Below are 20,395 nucleotides of genomic sequence, written 5' to 3' on the forward strand. Positions count from 1 at the left end.
AGCACCTTTACTAATTTTTTTTTCTAATGCTAAATGTTCAAAGAAGAAAATTTGGAAAATACAAGAGTAGGGAAAAAACCCCACCCTGCTACCACTGTTAATATCTTGATGGATTTCCCCCCAGTCTCACAAAAGACCTTTCTGAGAGCTTGGAGACCGGCTAGCCAGGATGTGTTCAATCACTATGCGATTAGGTAGGGGACTGAGTTCAAAGTTCTGACATTGAGAGCAGAGTGTAGCTGTTACAGGGACAGGGACGGAGCGAAACAAGAGGAAGCAGGTGAGCGAAGAAGGCAAGCATCCCGCAAGAGAATGCAACAGGCTGTCGTGGAACAGACCGGGCTCCTGATAAGAGGACGGCAGGACGGAAAGTAGAGTTTCTGTTCAGCAGCCCCTTGTCCCGACAACCAAGTTCAAGAGGCTAGAGCTTACTTATTCCCACCACAAAAGAGAAATGGTAATTATATGATGTGATGGCGCTAACCACTGCTACAATGGCAATCATATTACAATATATAAATGCATCAAATCAACATGTTGTACACCTTAAATTTACACCATGTTATATGTCAGATACATTAAAAAAAAAAAAAAGACAGAGAGAGCCAGAGTCTGCAGTGAGGGTGACGGTGGCTGCAGCACCATCAATTCCGCGAGGTGACAGGACAATGGCTCCAGTGGCCCTGGGGCCAGCCCGCCTGACTTTGCGGCAGGAACCGTCTCTCAATAGAGATGGCTGTCGGCAGGTTCGAGCTCTGACCGTTACTCTCAACCTCAGTCACAAGATACACACAACTGTGTATATATGTGTATGCGAACACGTGTGTATGTACGTGTGTGTGTGTGTGTGTGTGTGTGTGGTTTCACAATTAGAAAGTAAAAAGTCACTGAAACTTGACTAAAGAGAAAATGCTTTGGAAAAAAAATTAAGTCACTGCAAGTTGTTTTATAATAGGATTTTGAAAAAAATGGATCTGGACTATTTATGGCCATTAATATTCATTGTGTGAAAGTTACTTGTGTCTGCGTTCTGGAGTAGAAATGTTAATGCAGCAACATGTAAGAAAAAACCCAGAGGAAGTGATAGTCTATTCACGTTTTGGGAGATTTGAGTATGAGGTGAAAAAATGCATTTATTTCTCCACATCTGTTTTACTTTTATAGCCAATCTGCCATAATTTTGGCAAAACAATCCAAACTATATCCAATGCTACATTAAGTGGCCTTATTATGTGTGCATTTATTTACTCTGCCCAGTGAACTATTAAATGAATGCTAAAAGTGCTCTAAATATCTAAACATTCACAGTGTTCTGCCCAGAAGGCCTTCTATGGTTTTATCCTAGTCTGTGGTCAGACTACATACAGGTCTAACCCAGTTATTTGTACACCTAGATCTATCGATAATGAGATTAGCATGGACGGATTGAGAAACCCCATACAAGAAAAACAGTTCTTAGCATTTGAAAAACAACATAAGAACACCGTGAATAATGTAACACTCCAAATATCTCGTTCCTTCAGTGCTGGTAGTACTACAAACAACTTTTGACAAAAAGCCATCTGGTAATATGTATCAAAAGCCACAAAACTGTTCATATCTGGTAATCCCATTTCTGAGAGTTTATCCTAAGGGAAAAACTTGCGTCAAAGAAAAGAGCTAACTACATAAAGATGTTCACTGCAGCATTATCTATCTTACCAAAAAATAGAAACAAACTAAATGGCTATCAACGGAGCACTGAAGCACTTGGGAGGAAGAGGGTGTTTCTGGGGACACTGATTATGGTGTGGAAAAGGCACTGGGGCAATACGAAAGAGAATGGACTGGAGTGTGTGGAGCTAGTGACAGACATTAGCAGAGAGTACAAACCTCCGACCTGGTTGTAAGCCTATGGGAAGTCACCATCCAGGCCTTGGAACAGTAGAGGAATGTCAAAGTTACAAAAGGAAAGCTTTAGGGACTTCCCTGGTGGCGCAGTGGTTAAGAATACGCCTGCCAATGCAGGGGACACGGGTTCGAGCCCTGGTCTGGGAGGATCCCACATGCCGCAGAGCAACTAAGCCCATGTGCCACAACTACTGAGCCTGCGCTCTAGAGCCCGTGAGCCACAACTACTGAAGCCCGCGCGTAGCAACGAAGGCCCAATGCTGCCAAAAATAAATAAATAAGTTTATTTTTTTTTTAAAAAGATAGCTGTGTTAACTATTTACCAACAGCTACTGAAAAGAAGGCTACGATGACAGAATTAGGTTAGAAAAAAAAACTAAGAGAGTAAGACACTCACAGACAAAGGTCATTTTCTTTTTTACAAAGGATTTCTGTGGCTGGAGATTTATTTCCTCCCTCGCTAAACCATGCAGACTCCCTTCCCTCCCAACATCTTAGGAACTGTGGGGTTCTGGCTGCAGATGCAGCTTTCTTTCCCTTCCTTTGCACTGTCCTCTCTCCCCAAACCCACAGTTCCAGAAGCCACTGCCTACAGAGGTTTCAAATATCAAAAATCCCTTACCTACCTGCCTACGGAAGAGCTAATGTGAGAAACTACAGTTCTGTGGGGTTTTATAATAATTTCTAAAATACAAAAGAATAAGTATGTTACTTAAGAAGGTGAATAACTTACAAATTGGAAGCAGCTCCTGACACTCGGCTCAATGTTACTGCCCCCAAAGGATGCGACTTCACCCAACTGTCTTGGGATCTGGATAGAATCATGCAGAAGGAGGCCCAGTCTGCGCTGGTCACAAAAGCCCGTTGAACTGGCCACTTGCTTGAAAAGGTCTACAAAAGGAAAAAGAGAATTGCAACCATCAAAAAGCAGAACCAAGTAGATGTTGGCAGAATCTAAGGACCAACTCAATTCCAGCACCAATTCTCAAGAGTAGCCAATATTCCCACAGTGTACTTCTACTGTGCAGTAATCTGCACATTTATTATTTTTATGGATCAAGTTAATCATCACTGTGTATATATGAAGTGTGACAACTTTTAAATAAACTACAGCCCTGCAAGTAATGAGAGCTTACGTACAGTTCTGACACGTGAGTTTTTCCTAAGCCAGAACATAATTCTTCGGAAAATATTTTATATATAGGACATGACCACAATCATAAAATAAATGTTTTAGCCTTAAGAAACAAAGAACGGGCCCAAAGCACCATCCCCTTTGGACAGCAGATTCCAAAATATATCAAAATTGGGACTTTTTTAGGAAGTCATACGATCACTGAGTTTCTCGTACATGTTCCCACAGGATGCTGTACATATTCGTAATTAGCTCATATCACTTTACACTGTCACTGATTTAATACGTATCTTTTTGGCTGAAGAATGATACCCCCTCAAGGTTGGGACCATATCTTGGTCAACTGTGTGCCGAGCAGCACCTGGAGGACAGCAGGCGCCCAATACACGTGCATTCACAGAATGAATGAATATGCCAAACACTGGCAACACGTTTTGTTCTCAGAAATAAAATTATTTTAATCCTACCTTGTATTCAAATAAAAGTTGCCCAAAAAGTAAATCCACGGAAGATTTTCCTACTCATAAGCACACTTTAAACTCTAAGAAATGGAATGGTTTCTTTTTGTTTGTTTTGTTTTTTGTTTTTTTTTTTTGCGGTACTTGGGCCTCTCACTGCCGTGGCCTCTGGAGCACAGGCTCCGGACACGCAGGCTCAGCGGCCATGGCTCATGGGCCCAGCTGCTCTGTGGCACGTGGGATCTTCACGGACCGGGGCATGAACCCGTGTCCCCTGCATCGGCAGGCAGACTCTCAACCACTGCGCCACCAGGGAAGCCCAGAAATTGAATGTTTTAACGAGATATTTAAGATGGCAGTAACAACACTGAGCTCTCACAGCATTTTCGCATCTCTTCAGTACACACACATAAGTTCAGAATTATGAATTATCTTCAAATATCCCAGCTTGAAGTTAACATTTTTGTTTCGCCAACCTCAAACCTGTTCCCTCTCAGTAGTTATCTGAAACACAAACTGGAAGCTTCCTTGATGAATCAAGTGAGTATTACGATGTGCTGGTACTACACCTATCACAAGTAACTACAATATTTAAAGGACGAAAGCCCACAGAAATATTCTGTTTTATCCAAAACACATTTTCAAATGGCTAACAAAAGCTGTTCTGTTCTTTTTTCTTGGGTTCTTAGGATGAGAAAACTCAAGTGGAAACTACATAAAAGTGAGAGCTAAAAGAACTTGTGTATTTTGTGGAAATTTACTCCTAGGGGGGAAATGAGCAGTAGGACACAGAGTGGCTTTGGAGGAATTCAATCTCTTTTATCTCCTGCCCGTCCTTAAGCTCAGCACATCTCCACATCCCTGTGTGGCTAGGCCTTAGGGGAAAAGAGAAAAGACAAGATACACTAGGTTTGTTTAATATTCCTACCGAAAAGATTTCTCACGAGCATTTAAAGGGGAAAAACAAGTACATTCCTTCACAATGGGAATGAATGGTTGCTTAGTCATCTCAACTGTCCCTCCTCTAGCATTTGCTTTTAATTTGGATTAAGCAGAAGAGCCCAATAGCTAATCAAAAGGAAATTCTGTAAGGTGTTATTTACCCTGTAAAAAATGGCAAGCTGTCTCTCAAATAATAAAATGTTAATCACATCACAGAATTGGGTATGTCAGTACAACTCGCAGTAAGATGATTATACCATAAACAAGGCTGCATCCAAAGACGAGGCAAGTGCACAGATTAAACCTTCACATTTATTTTTCTAACTTAGACAAAGGGGTTAGGAAATCGGACTCTATCCCCGAGGAACATGTGTTTTACTCAGACACAGTCAATGTAATGTAAAATAATACTTGGACTGGAGAAGTTAATCCTCATTCTCTATTTAAATAACTACAATTTAACATCTGACAGGGAGCAGCACAAATCAAATTTTATGACAGTCTGAAAGTAGTTCTGCATCTTACATGAGGAACCGCCTGTCAAATAAGAACACCATGTGATTCCCCATCTAGAACTGGGGTAATTAGCCAACATTAATAAAAGAATACTGAGTTAATATACATGACTTACATCTGTACTTGTCTTCCAAATGTGCTTTACACAGAGAAATGATGCCAGTTTTAAAAGACAGGACCCGGATCCTCCCTGTTCGTCCCCTGTTATGAATAATCAAAGCAGAAAACAATTACTGACACTTTACTGAATGAGAAACACTTCTTAGTTAAGAGAAAAACCTTGGATATGGAAACTCTACTGACCACTGTTTTATTAAGATCATTAAGAATGTTTCTGAGTTCATTATCTATTTGGCTGATGACCCAGAATGCGATGGAAATTTGACCAACTCGACCAGTGAACATTTACCAAGTTTTCAATTCTTAAAAGCCCTTACTTGTATGGTAAGAGCTTCTCTACATAAAAATAAGAAGAATCTCCTTTTATTCATCTATGGAGAGCCACCTGGCTTTATGTCGATAAGGGGAAGAATTACTACTATGTACTAAGAAAATCACCTACTTCAGTCATTGAAGCCAAAAAATACCAGCAACTAACCGCTCTGCTCTCTTAACACTCGTTTAGATTTTCATCAGATTGCCCCTTATTGAGAAGAAAATTAATCACTTCAGGTCACAAAACACAGTCTAAAATATGAACGTTTCTCCCTACAAGAAAAATATGATACGGTCTATTAGAGAGCATTTGAATAGATGATCTTAAAGAGCAATTTAAAAATAACCTATTGCTACAGCAGTGTTTTAACATAGGTATGCTTTCACTTTACATATAAACCATATTCCACATGACAAATTTATTAACAAGTTCATTTTGCCCATGGGAAAAAATTAAAAGAATGAAAAGTCTTTCATTTTGTAGAAAATGTCTTTTGATGATTTTCAGCTTTTATTTTGTTATGAAAAACAACTGAACCATATATGTCAGTTACAAAAAAGTCTGTAGAATAACTGCAAAGGATAGGTCCCAAGAGTGGTTATTTTTGGTGAACAATATGCTCAGCTTTCAACCGGTACAATTCACTAAATCCATTAGTCACACAGAAATCCTGGGTCCTACTACGTTAACAAAAGTACTATCATTGGAAGATTTTATCTTTTCCCCTCTTTAAAATGGCAAATCAAAGTTTAAGAAACTTTATATAGTGACTCAGGTCTTCGAGGAGTTAAAATTGTCCCCAGATAATTTTCAGGCATAGAGAAGGGAAGTTATATACTCAGAATCCATTCGTACATCATCTGCAAAGAGAATGGTGCCAAAATATACTTGAGGGAAGACCTGAACAGAAACCCTTATCAAAGCAAATCTAAGGATAATCCGTAATTAAAATCCAACATGATCAAGGGCTTGGTAGATAATCATGAGAATTCAACAGCCAGGTGACCTTGGAACTTAAAAAACAATACCTTATCAAAATAACAAAGAAAAAAAGGTATACATTTATATCCAGGAGGTGGTAGAAATCTACACCAAAGGCAAAAGCAAATAGTTGCTATGCAACTCCTTTCAGAAGACCTTCCCAGGTTTCCAAACGCCGAATACGTTCTTGTTGACGTGTGAAATCAGGCGTATAGTAGTTTTGATGTCTAAGAAGAATTCAGTTGAAATTAAGACCAATTCCTTCTGCTACCTTCCTCAACTGTCTTCATTAAGCTCAAGACAAAAGTGGGGAGTTCTCCTATGTGCAGTCCAAAAGAAATGAGTGTTTTCTAAGAGAGAGGGATGAATGGAGGTGCCAAAGTGAAACTTCGTAAACCCTTATTTAAAAAAAAAAAAAAAAAGACTTCCCCAGTTTGAGGATCTGGATTTGCTGCATTAGGGCTTGTTTTCTTTTTCTTTCTTTTTTTTTTGGCTTATCAATTTACACTCTTCTGCAAAAAATCTCTTGAGTATCAGCTAACACTATTCAGAGCTGGTGACAGGTGTGTCAGCATCTCCAGGAGCACATCCCTTTCTGCCGGTGAGAGGGAGCCACCCCTGAAGAGGACAGAGGAATTCAAAATTCACAGGCAGGAAGGGGAAAGAACTAATGGCTACACACGGACTCATTCTACTATTTGAAAAATGAGTATCTCAGGGTTTGGTTTGTTTTCTAATCTGAGAGCATTCTACATTCTAGTTCTTACCTCCTAGCTTATCAAAAGTATTTTTCAGTTCCATTAAATGCAAAAATGATGAATCACGAGGATAGCATTAGGTCACACGGCTTCATGAAACTTTCATCCTGAGGACCATATTTCTAGACTGGAGCCCTGTTGTGATGCTAATTACACCGTCACCGGTCTGTAGACTAAGCCTCCAGTGGTATAGTCTGGAGAAAGCCTGCTATACGTACGTGTCATAAACATTCAGCAGCCAATTGAGACACATATCCACGCAGAGAGGGACGTTGACCAGATTGTTGTGCTCTTGCTGCAGGCGATCATAAATAGTGGTCAGACAGTTAATGATCTGCAGGATGTCCATGGGCTGGTCATTTTGCTTGAGGTTGTGCTGGTCCAGGGCATCGCATGCAGCTGACAGGCTCAAGAGATCCACTGCAAGAGCCACATAAAATCACAGGTGATTCAAAGGGGAAAAGCCTTCTTTCACTGTTTTTCTTTTTGACAATCCTGGTAGGATTGGCTTGTACCCTTTAGTAAACAGCAAACCCGACCCCTACCCTCTTTTATTAAAGTGTTTTCTTTTCACCCCTCAGCTCTAAGTTTGGTGAGTGTGATGAGTATTCAAGCTCTGAGGCTGTCCTTAAGTCCCACTGGCACTGGGTGAAGATGTGGATGAAGAGACAGTTCCCATTCCTAAACTATTAGGAAATATTTGAGCGTTAAGGGGACCTAGAGTGTTCTACAGGAACAGAGTCATTTCCACCTGAATTAGAAAGAAAAAAAACTGCTTTACTAGAGATTTTCAAAGAGTTTCTGAGAATACTTTCTTGTATTAGTACTAGCGAAGGTCAGTTTGATTAATCTGCATGGTTAGGGTTGTGTAAACTCTTATTTCCAGCTATGCATTTATAATCATTAAGCGTTTTCCTCCTCGAAATATCAGTCACCTCCTAATCTCTCTGCTACATTAACACTAGGTGAAAAAATAATCAACTTCACTCAGATTTTCTATAGGCAAGCTAAAATAAATGCATCATCTATCCTGTTTTCAGATACAAGGCTCACTTATTTCTCCTTTCACCTTCAAATTACAGTCTACAACATACTTTTCAAGTCCGCTAAGAACTTTATAAGTTTGGGGGGGAGGGTGGAGGTTCCCGCGATCTGAGGTGGTATTTAATCATATACTGAAAGACCAACATTTATCAAAAGTGAAGCCTCAACACTGCCCAACATCAGCAAATCGTAAGCTTTACTCCCAAGTGTCACAGAAAGATGCTTTTCTGTAAAGCCAATTTATTAGCCAAATTGGAAATGCAACAATATTGCTTTTATAACACCTTATACATCCAAGCTCTGGTCAGTCCTTTGAGAGCAAGAATCAATGGTAATTAAGTAAATCTCTCAAGTATGGGGGGGGAGGCAACACAATTATAAATGTAACTGCAGATAAACACCACCATCCCAATCAGTAAACAGCTTGCCCCATACTAAACAGATGCAAATTTAAGGCTTGAATGCATTTTACTAGTTACTATTTGTGGCTACTTCTAATTAAATGTTAAGGACGAACCCCCAAAATGGTGGTTAATACCTATGTAGGTTAATACCTCTGTAGTGCATGTTTTCCTCTTTTCAAAAAGGAAAATAGTAACCTTTTGAAGTTTCCCTGGAAGCATGAAGGAGACCTGGGGGTGGAAGCAGGAGGTTTTTTTTTTTTTCCTTTGTCTTTCATCCCAGTGAGTAAACCTCTCTGCTTCCATGGACCAGTTTCCTTAAAATACCCTGGCTGAGCACTCATCCTATCAAAGCCAAGCCCCCACTCCTTTGGCTTAAAAATACTCGAAAGATAAAGGAATGACCTCTTTACATTGAAGCCAAGACTTTGTTTCAAGTGGCAGAAAGGAATGTAACTTGATTTGAAAGGGAGGTAGGAAGGAAAAAGAAAAAAGAACTTAAAAACATAACAACACAAGCGGGCAGGGGGACAGGAGGAGGGGAAGACCGCGTGGGGACTGTATGGGAGACCAGAGAGACATGCAGAGACAGAAGACTAGAACTTTCGTCCTCTCTGCTGTGTGCCTGACTTTCTCTGAGGACACGTTTTCAGGTGTAGGTAATAAGAACGTTTAGGGATGCAGCACCCTGTCTGCGTTAGCAGAAGAGAGGAGCAGATTTCCTCCAAACACCAGGATTCCCAACATGTTTCTTTATGTATTGAAGGAAGCGATGGGTGGTTTGAAGTTTTTCTAGTATTTTCTTTCTGTTACTTTGCCGTAATCATTATACATTTTTTGCTTTATATCCAAGGATATGAGAACTAACAAGTGAGAATTTTTAGACTCACTTTTGTATGAAGAGCCTAATTTCCCTGTGTGATGGAAACAAATAACCAACAGCGAAATGGCATGAATTTTTTATTGGGCCTACTCTTCTCTCCGTACAGGTGAAGGGGTAACACACAGAATAGGAAACTGGGAGCATAAATAGCTCCAGAGGGGCGCAAAGCAATTGCTCTGAAATAACAGGAGCGGGGAGGTGACATCGTTGGGAGAGAAATACTGTGCAGTGCGCTCTGCTAAAACCAAATGTGGTTAAACACAAGAATGATCCATCACAGAAGACCAGAGAACTCATTTTCCCAAAACAAACGTATCAAACAGAATTCCACTATCATGCAACAATCTGTAAAAGACTCCTATTTAGGTGTATAAAGCCGATACTATGGACTTGAAAAGAGGTGAGAAAATCAATAGAGACGATGTAATTGCCCCACAAACATACACTTAACTGTTCAAAATGAGCATCTTAAAGAATACCTTGCGATTCTTTGATGAAACATTAAACATAATGATTAGCTGCTTCTAGAAGCCTCAACAAGCAACCAGCAGACACAATTTTGTAAAACTACCCTTTTACCTCAAGCTAGGAATTTCCATTTAGGAGAAAATTTCTCTCCTTTAGTGTATTCACTGGGGAATACATTTTCAAGCTATATAAAAACCCAAGTATGTTCTAATAGACCCTCTCTTTCAAAAAATTATTTTTGACAGTAGAAGATGCTATAGGCTTTGACGCCACTGAAGAATAGAGAGCATCTGGTGGTGCCCCTCACGCATCAGGGGTGTGGGGTGAAACAGGGGGGGACCAGACAAAAAAAGGACCGGCTCTCCAGGATCCTCTCTGCTAAGCACGAAAGGCAGGAAAGGAAGGGGATGGGATGGGATGGGGTGGATGATTCCTGAGGTGCTGGCTGTGCATAATCATCCTCAACATCCTAGGTTCAAATGCTAACTCTATTCTTTTCCTCATACGCCACAAGTGAGGAGATCAGATGGATTTTTTTTTTTTTTTTGTCTTTTACAGAATCCTAGGCTTTGAGAACTCAAAAGCACCTTGAGAATCGTCCTGCAGTTGGGAAAACTGAGACTGGACAGGAGGAGACCTGCTCTGGGTATTATGGCAGGACACATGGAGGTATGTACTGAAAAGCAGAAAGGTGGGCGGCAGAAGGTGTCCTTACAGGCTGTACAGGAAAAGAAAAGAAAACCACCCCGCATTCTCTACTAGCAATAATACTGGGAGAAAAAAGAAGCACCAAAATGTTGGCTAGAATAAGCCCGATGGTGCCCACACAACCCCAGGCTCATCCCATGGGTCAACCTGGATACCCCAGGTTAACAATATAAACACTCCTGTAACCTAATTAGTACAGACACAGACAGGGGCGGGCGGCTAATGGTGCGATAACTCCTATGTGTCTGCTGACTTTTTGACCCAGGCAGCAGAAGGCGTCTGCGGAAAGACGAGGCTGTTGTGGACAGCACATCATTCTACAGGCAGCTTACACTTCAGGCTGAAGGACTTTCCAAGCAAATCTTTGCCCAGCAAGAAAGTCAAGCACTTTGCTATAGTTATCTTTGCTGTGAGGGTTAACTCCAGAGGTGTTGAAGTTGGCAAGAGACGTTTTGCTAAAACAGCCACACAATGCAGACCCTTTGATCAAAGCAAGGAAAAGAAGTGACTCATTGTGTTGATGGGTAGCCATGAGTTACAGGTTATCACAGTTGTTTGCTGCTAGCAATAACATTAGCCATTTTTACCTGGTCTCAGGGAGGCCACTGGGTTTGGGACTGGCTATGTAAGAAGAAGACGTCCAGATTACCAGCAGCTAAAAGCAATCCTGGCTGAGACTCCAGTCAGTGCTCCCTGGTTTCTAAAGTGGTGTGTGCTCACATTGGTGGTTCTTGATCCAAGAGATCAAGTGCATCCTGGTATGGCCCTGGTAGAGGGAGGGCACTTGGAGCTTGTACTTGGCCTCTCCAGACCCTATGCTGGAAGGCACCCTGTGGTTGTGATGCATATCCTTGTTTTAATGTTGTTGCTGTACTGTAGGCTTTTCCTTTCTACGGTCATGAACTGTAGATTTGTAAGGACTGTCATTTGGGTTCTGTGAGTCCTCATCAGCTATGGAGCTTAACTATCATCCCCGGAGCAATTAGTGCCAGAATGGAGATTTGTTTAGAAGACCCCAACTCATTCTTTTTTTTTTTTTTTTTTTTTTTGCGGTACACGGGCCTCTCACTGCCGTGGCCTCTCCCGTTGCAGAGCACAGGCTCCAGATGCGCAGGCTCAGAGGCCATGGCTGACGGGCCCAGCCGCTCCATGGCATGTGGGATCCTCCCGGACCGGGGCACGAACCCGTGTCCCCTGCATCGGCAGGCAGACTCCTAACCACTGCGCCACCAGGGAAGCCCCCCAACTCATTCTTAGCTGAAAATATGGGTAAGGCGTTATTTTAAAAGGAAAGAAAGATGATTCTAACAAAAGGGATGAAAATAAACCATTGATGCTGGTTGCCAAGCTACCCATGGTTTGAAGTAGCACAGGCTTTGAAATTCGTTATCAATGATACAACTTTCTACTGGAAACTGGAAATGGTAGAACCTGAACTCCAGGAGCTAACGGAATGGATTAGAAGGGGATAGCAAACTGATGGTAAGTCTGCTAAAAATTCAATTCCTTGATTGCAAGAGCAAAAGCTCAAATAAGTTCAGAACCTTCTTCCATTGAGCTTCACCCTCTCTGGCCTGCAGGGAGAGTTCCAACTAAAGGAACCTGGGAACTAGCACTTTTTGATAAATGGGTGACACCTGAGAGACCAATTACAATTAAAAAGATAAATCAGGGGCTTCCCTGGTGGCGCAGTGGTTGAGAGTCCGCCTGCCGATGCAGGGGACACGGGTTCGTGCCCCAGTCCGGGAAGATCCCACATACCGCAGAGCGGCTGGGCCCGTGAGCCATGGCTGCTGAGCCTGTGCGTCCGGAGCCTGTGCTCCGCAATGGGAGAGGCCACAGCAGTGAGAGGCCCGCGTACCGCAAAAAAAAAAAAAAAAGATAATTCAAGTGGGGGAACTTACAGGTGTTCCCTACTTTACCACCATTTTCTTTTTCAGTGCCATACTAGTAGTCCCTGGACTGGGGCTACAAGTAAGAGTCTCAAAGGCTGGTAATATCCCAAAACAATACCTTACCTAGTTGAAAGGTAAGTGCACAATAGTTGAAAAATAAGTTGAAAAATAAGTGCAAGAATTCCACAGGGGCAGGGGGCGTGTGACGCGGTGTGGGGACGGGGACGAGGAGATGCGCCTGCACAGGACGTAGTCCTTCGGGTGAGGGCAGGAGCGTTAAGCTCTGCGCCAGCGGGCTGGAAGTCGTTCCCGAAAATGGGAGGTCTGTGGCTTTCGGGCACTCCAGAGAGGAACTTCCCTGGAGGCGCAGTGGTTAAGAATCTGCCTGCCAATGCATGGGACATGGGTTCGAGCCCTGGTCCAGGAAGATCCCACATGCCACGGAGCAACTAAGCCTATGCGCCACAACTACTGAGCCTGCGCTCTAGACACTGTGAGCCACAACTACTGAGCCCGCGAGCCACAGCTACTGACGCCCACGCACCTAGAGCCCATGCTCCGCAACAAGAGAAGCCACCACAATGAGAAGCCCCCGCTCAACGCAACTAGAGAAAGCCAGCATGCAGCAACGAAGACCCAATGTAACCAAAAATAAATAAATAAATAAAATTGAAAATAATTTAAAAAAAAATTCCACAGGGACTGATGGACTGGATTACCCCTTTCTCATACCTCACCTAATTGGGGCTGACCGTCACACATGTTTTGTTGCCTAGTGGACAGGACAGCCCCATTTTTCTGTATGGAACCAATGTGACCCCCTATCAAAAATTGGGAAGAGAAGGGGAAGGGAAAGAGGAAGCCCAGGCATGTCTTATCCTGCTACCAGCTAAATATGGACTAGTCCAGGGGCTGAACCCAGGGGATATACTCTTGGTTGGGGGAGAGAGTTTGGATGAAAATTTAACAATAAGGAAGAAAGATAAGATTGTTGCCAAGGGAAGAAAGCCACCAAATGGGTGTTAAAAAGGGAAAATCTAACATAATGCTTGTGCCTAGAAAGAGGCTTTAAGAGAGTAATATGCTCCCTTGGCTATGACTCAGATGCCCTTTTAAAAAGCCAAGAAGTGAGCAGGACATCTGGCCAATCTATCGAACGCACTGGGTGAAGAGGTGGGAGTTCTGACTGTGACCAAGACTCCATGGAGCGGTATTAAAGTGGTTATGGCTTTTGGTGCTTGTTTCACAGGATACATCTGTCATTAAGCACCTGCTTTGGAAAGTACCCTGTGGGAATATTTACCCAGTCATATCTGGAGAACACTGATTTATAATAATCTGAATGAACACGGCATGGTCATTAATTGTGATGATGAAGGATTATGAAAGGTATTGGGTATGTGGTAGAAAGTTTATATGGTATATGCCTCATCTGTCACAATATTCTGTGTTAAAAAAAAAAAAAAGAAAAGCTAGTGTTAGTGTGTGAGGAAAGCTACAAATCGGGATGCTTGGATCATTGAGGAAAAGCTAAGTTGAATTTGGTGGGCCTACTTCCCTGAGATTGAAAAGCCAGAAATTTTGTTGTTGTTGTTACTTAGACACTCAGGTTTATTGTTGACACCTGTTTTCTTCATATTGAAGTTTTCACACAGAAGTCTGGATTAAGTTGATAATATGGAAGTAATATACGTTTACTTTTGAGAATTTTCAATTCCATTTTAAATGATCAAGTAGTTTGTAAACCATAGGTGTAACCTTTTAAGGTGTTTCGAGTACAGAAGTTTGTTTGACATAGGCAGGATTCATGAGATGTGTTGGGGATAAATGGTAAGAACAGCATGTTTATATTAAACATAGAAAGGGACTGAAGGACCAAGAGATATGTAATATTCCAGAGGCAACGGAGTACAAAGTGTGTATTGTATATGAAATATACAAGAGGCATTAATTATACCCATGGATACTTAATATTCATGCGGTCTTAATTCGGACACCTATCAGTGAGACACATTCTAGCCCCACGTGTCCTCTGCCCCAGAAACTCAAGTAAAGACCATGGCCATTGACCAGGCTAAGTATCACACTATAACTGTGGTCAGGTGCGCTTGTCTCTGTGTCCTCAATAGAGCAAGTTTATGTCATTGGCCTTAGGTGAAAAGCCAGAAATTTGCTGTGGACGGCTACAGATATTTCTGTGGCACACCCAAACCCAAGTTCATTTAGGAGTGACTACTATTCCTATGATGTTTGCCTGGGAGACTCAACATTTCTGTATCTCAATTCTATTTCCTAGTTATAGTAAAGACGTTAGTACACAGTGGCAACAACATGTCTGGTGGACCAAAGAGCATGGGACTGCTTGAACTAAAAGAATCTTAGGAGAATTAGGAGCTGGGCAAGGACTACCTGGCAAGGTAGAATTTGCTTTGAGTGAGAAAAGAGAAACCGATGGAAAAGACTGCCTGGTGCAAAAAGAACACATCAAGGGAATCCAATTCCAGGAGAAAAGAGGATATCAACTAGAAATGGAACCAATGATAACCTGAGAATGGAACCTACAAGGTCCTCCTTAACAGCCTCAGCACCATGACTGAGAACCCACCCTTCTTTCCCTCAGTGAGCAACTCGTGGGTACTGGACACATTTCGAACAGGACTACAGTGCTCCCCCTGGGAGAGAGATGCCTCCTGTTACCGGACCCCTCTCTTGGGGCACCGATACCCATCAAACCATGTAAGTGGAGAAAATGAGTTTGGCTCCGACCTCAAGATGTTTTGAATTCTGAAATAACAGAGACCTGGCCTCCAACCTATGTGCAAAATAATATAATGGTATACGGGAAAAGGAGATTTTTGCGGGGAAGGGACAAATAATTACACTGGCCTCTCGGGTCCCCTTGCTGTTAAGGTAGCTGGTGGCGGTGGAGGCATACTGTAACGCTGTTGCCTTCTTGTAACCTTTGCCTGCAAGAGACTGTAGATTTGTAAGCAATGTTACCCTGGGTCCTGTGAGTCTTCTTTAGTGACCAAATCCTATCTGATGCCACCTTTCAGTGCATGCACAAAAGGTGAGGTGCGTGTACCAAGAAGGGAGCACCTTTTTTTTAACCTGGTATGTCATGGTAAGGATGAGTCTGGCCATTGTGCCTCTATTCAGGCAACTCCAGGCTGTACAAAATTTCTCTACTGTGTGATTTAGTTGCTGAACAGAAGCAAATTGTTCTATACTTCTTGTTTGCAGAATATCTGTCACATTTATCAACTGCAGTATATTTAGCCCTATGGTTTGGGCTCTCTCCAACCCACCACACACTAATAAACTAAATACATGGGCTTTGTTAAGTGCATTTTTATTTCTGCTCTTAGAAGTTGGCTATATTTTTAATTTTAGAAGCTGCAAACCTATAGGGTGTTCATGAGAACTACAGCTGAGAACTGTAAAGAAAGAAAAAGCTTAGATTATCTTCTTCATAACTTTCAGTGGGGTATCAGCCATATGAACCGGCTTATAAATCCTTCTTACCCAGATTTCCTCTTTGTCTCTGCTTTTCTGTCACGTTTAATTTTCATTCACAATGCCTTGAAAGGCAGTATGGAGTCATGCAACATTAAACGGATTACAAACTGGGGACATTATAGGCCAATGGTGATGCTCTAGACTTAAACAGCAAATCCTCTATAGTGGATAAAACTGTGGTATTCAGGTTTCTGCAATACTGAAGCTTTGATAGTGAAGTGAAAAAAGTGAAAAAGACCAAGTGCTTAGCGGCGGTAGCATGGCATATTTTCTAAGGCATCTGTAATTCAAACTCTTTACTGGCATCAGGAAATCACTGAGATAACGCCATTAATTTTCATTAAAGTAAGAGTTAGTGGACACGACCTTCAGTTGGAAAAGGTAGCCAGGACAAGTTTTGTTTGTCTGTACCACAGACAATAGCTCTTTATCATGGCTTTACAGGCACAGAAATGACAAAAAGGCCGGAGCAAATCTAAAATTAAGAGGAAATTCTGAAATCATTTACTGAACAGTTAGTTAAGTAATGTGACCACGCATGTTTTCAATAATAAAAGGATAGGTGAACTCTTCATTCTATATTCATACGACACGTGGAAACCTCCTACCATTCTTGAGAATCTAGTACTTAATTTAGATAAATACACCCTAATTTTGCTGTACCTAAATCTTTTTCAAATATGAGAAAAGTCATGCTTAGAAAGGAAATGCTGAGAATTTCAAATCTGTTTAAAAGTGAAAATTCTACAGTCTACATTCAGAGCTTAGCTGTATTACAAGGTTATAATCGCCCATGGCCAAAATTTTTTATAATATCAAATCCCCCTGTTTTTCCAACGTTTATTGGAAATGTTAACATACACTGAAATCATAGACAATGAGACACATATGTGAATAGAAAGAGTTTTTAACAGGAGGAGAACTGAATAATGCCTAAATCCAAGGTCAAGAAGAACACTATGGAAAGGAGTTTTCCAATGAAGTCAATTTGGGGGCTTTTTCATAGTATAACCTGGAACAGCTGATTATCTCTTCTGAACTTTTAGTATCTCACTTTTACATCTCTCTCTGTACTATAGCACTTTACAGTAACCATTTCATAACTGCCCCTTTCTCAATGGAAGCCACTACCTCTGGGATGGGGTGGGGACCGAAGAAGAAAAAGAGGCAGAAGACCTTCTCCATCTAGCCTTCCGACTCCACTCCACCTCAAACTGCCTCTTTCCAGCTGTGGCACATTAACAGGTCCCCAAGGAAATCCTAGGCCTGGGGAGTCCTTTAAAAACCACTTGGCAGCTATATAGCTGAAAAATGATAGCTTCAGACTATAAGCTATACGGAAATGGAAGCCTGAATTTACTTTCATTCATGCATCCATTCCTTGAAAACACATTAAGCCCTCCTCTGTGCCAGGCTTTGTGCTCAGCATTGGAGAGACCAAGATACGGAGGAAAAGCCTACTCTCTCCTTCCAAATAATTTCACTTCTAGGCCATTTCTTCTTCATCTCCATGTAGAAAACCACGCACGAGCAACACCAGTTGACTACCTTACGGCTAGCCTCTGCAGACCCCTTGGGTCAGACGCCTTTATGGCTGAAGATCTGGTAGCCAGGGGTCACAACCCTCTGCTCTTCCCCAGCTCTGGCCCAATTCGGGGTGATTTCATCCTTGGCAGCCTCTCAGTTCATTAGCTTCCTATTTCATCTCCATGGAAATTCACATCCAGTCCGCCTCTGCCGCCCACGCAAATGGTCATACCCTAGACCTAGCCAGCCGAACTGCTCCGCTTCTGAAATAACGTTTAGCTTTGCTGCTGTGTGACCACAACGTCTCGGCTTTCCAGTCACTTTCGCACAATCTCTTCCTCTACCTCCCTGGACACTTGGCCTCTCGATCCCCCTACCTCCTGATTACCAGCTTCCACCCCAATTCACAGCCTCTCCTACCCCATGCAGACGCGACGGACAGCACTCCAACCACTTAACCACTCTTTGGCCCAAATCCCTACTTCACTTGCCCGGCTGGCCTCTGCCCACCTGGGACAGAACCATCCGCTTCCTGACTACTGGCTGTGCCTGGAGAAACACCCCCGCGGATTGGTGCTGTCGGAAACCGCTCAGCAGACTCTGGGCTCCACGATGCTGCTTCTCAAAATAGCCCCTCTCTTTCTCCACAGAGGTTAAGGCCAACCTCGACTCTATCCCCTTCTGCCATTAGCTGCAGCACAGGACCTCTCCTCCACCTTCACACAGAAAACAGAGCCCTCCCCGCGGGCATACCTCGCCCGCTTCCCACTAGGTCTCCTTAAGTTACCTAGCCCGGCCCAGATCCTTTCCTCAGCCCCACTCCTTACAGCGGAAGAGAGGCGTCCCCTTTCTTCTCTTGGCCTCTGGATTACCTTCCCCTCTCCTCTGAGAACTCACACGTTTTAGTATCTCCTGAACCAGCAACTTCAGTTTTGTCCCCGCTTCTCAGATTCATTTAAACAGACTCAAGCGTCTCTCAACCTATGTGCACATGCGCTCCATTAACTCCTCAGCCCCTTCCAGCTAACTACCGCCCCTCTCCCCTCCCCTTCGCAACTACATTTCTCCAAGAATCGTCTCAACTGTCTTTACATCCCCACTTTTGCTTTACTTTGAAGCCCACTTCACCACCTCCCCCGTGCCTCTAAAATCTCACCAAAGTTACTAAGGACCTCCTTGTTGCTAAATCCAAAGGACACTTTTGCCAACCTCACCCTGACCTCCCAGCAGCATCTGACCCCGGTGGCAGGCCCCTTCTTTCTGCCCGTGCAGTATGTGCCACTATACCTTCTTTGTGTCTTCCTTTGCAGTCCCCTCTGTACCTTGTCCGCCCCCTGTCCTAAATCCTGTTTTCTTGTTACTTTACACTCTCTCAGATCACCTGCACGCTTATGATTCCTAAACATTGCCCGTATGTTTCTCCTGAGCGCCACAGCTTTATGTCCAGCTCTGCCAGGCACGTCCACCACTCACCCCAGGTGAGCACCTCAGTATCTTCCATGATTGCCCCTCACCTAGCACATCAAACTCATCACTAAGCCCTATCAATTCCACCTCATATTTTTCAACTCTCCCCACTTATCTCCATTCCTCCTTTGCCAATTCAGGCCACCATATTGCTCGTTTAGACGACTGAAACTGCTCACCAAGTCTCTCCCCCAGCAGGTGTACACCACCGCCAGGGTGCAGGCTCTATTCCACAGCCAGAGCCATTTTTCTAAATGACAATCCCGTCGTGCCATCCCATTGCACGGCTCCCCACTGACCTCTAAACTCTTTAACTTAAGTTTAAAAGGCCTTTCACGATCTGCCTCCTGCTTCTCCTCCAGCCGAATATTTTACCACAGTCCCTCCCTGGAGCTCCTGTGCTTTAGCCATGCTGCAGTATTTGCAGTTCTTTTTTTTTTTTTTTTTTTTTTTTGTGTGGTATGCGGGCCTCTCACTGTTGTGGCCTCTCCCGTTGCGGAGCACAGGCTCCGGATGCGCAGGCTCAGCAGCCATGGCTCACGGGCCCAGCCGCTCCGCGGCATATGGGATCCTCCCAGACCGGGGCACGAACCCGTATCCCCTGCATCGGCAGGCGGACTCTCAACCACTGCGCCACCAGGGAGGCCCGTATTTGCAGTTCTTGACTGCATCTCTGGACCCCACGCCTCAGCACATGCTCTGCCTTCTGATGAGAACGTTCTTTCTGGAGTGAGCTCTGCTTACCCTTCTGGACTCACGTATCATAGATACCACCGCTTCAAGCAACCCCCACAACTCATGGTACCCGCTCTTCCACTATCACATGACTAAATATATGACCTTGAAACTGTCCCTTCACTTTTTCTCAGGGTGTCCATAAAGTCTTTTTTTTTTGTGTGTGGTACACGGGCCTCTCCTGTTGCGGAGCACAGGCTCCGGACGTGCAGGCTCAGCGGCCATGGCTCACGGGCCCAGCCGCTCCACGGCATGTGGGATCTTCCCGGACCGGGGCACGAACCCGTGTCCCCTGCATCGGCAGGCGGACCCTCAACCACTGCACCACCAGGGAAGCCCCATAAAGCCTTAATAGAGGTTTTTTGTTTTTTTTTTTTTTTACAGATTGTAGATGTTCTTGATGATCTTATATACATACACCTATGTCTCTAGACTTATGGACACCCTGTATATCCCTCATTAGACTGTAAGTTCCATCAGGGTAGGGACTGTGCCTATCTGTTTCATGGTCACATTAACAACATACATGGGCTCTCAAACAATATTATATCTGGTAACATATATAAACTATCTGACGAACAGACAGCATTGTATGACACTTTGGGAATTTTTCCCACTGATGTAAGCTATTT

At 43.2% G+C, this 20,395-nt stretch overlaps 1 protein-coding gene across 7 annotated transcripts in view; it reads right to left on the minus strand.

The window, feature by feature from the left end:
* Window positions 1-20,395, minus strand: part of DMD (dystrophin) — a gene marked incomplete at both ends in the record, with an annotated part of 2,093,893 nt that overhangs the window by 89,772 nt on the left and 1,983,726 nt on the right. For all 7 annotated transcript variants that reach the window (XM_079728248.1, XM_079728247.1, XM_079728250.1 and 4 more), the window contains 3 exons: window positions 2,624-2,781; window positions 5,057-5,142; window positions 7,335-7,536. In XM_079728248.1, coding sequence (XP_079584374.1) covers window positions 2,624-2,781; window positions 5,057-5,142; window positions 7,335-7,536 — 446 coding nt within the window. The remainder of the gene's footprint in view (window positions 1-2,623; window positions 2,782-5,056; window positions 5,143-7,334; window positions 7,537-20,395) is intronic.

Source organism: Hyperoodon ampullatus (genome assembly GCF_949752795.1).
Source record: "Hyperoodon ampullatus genome assembly, chromosome: X".
Classification (NCBI taxonomy): Eukaryota; Metazoa; Chordata; class Mammalia; order Artiodactyla; family Ziphiidae; genus Hyperoodon; species Hyperoodon ampullatus.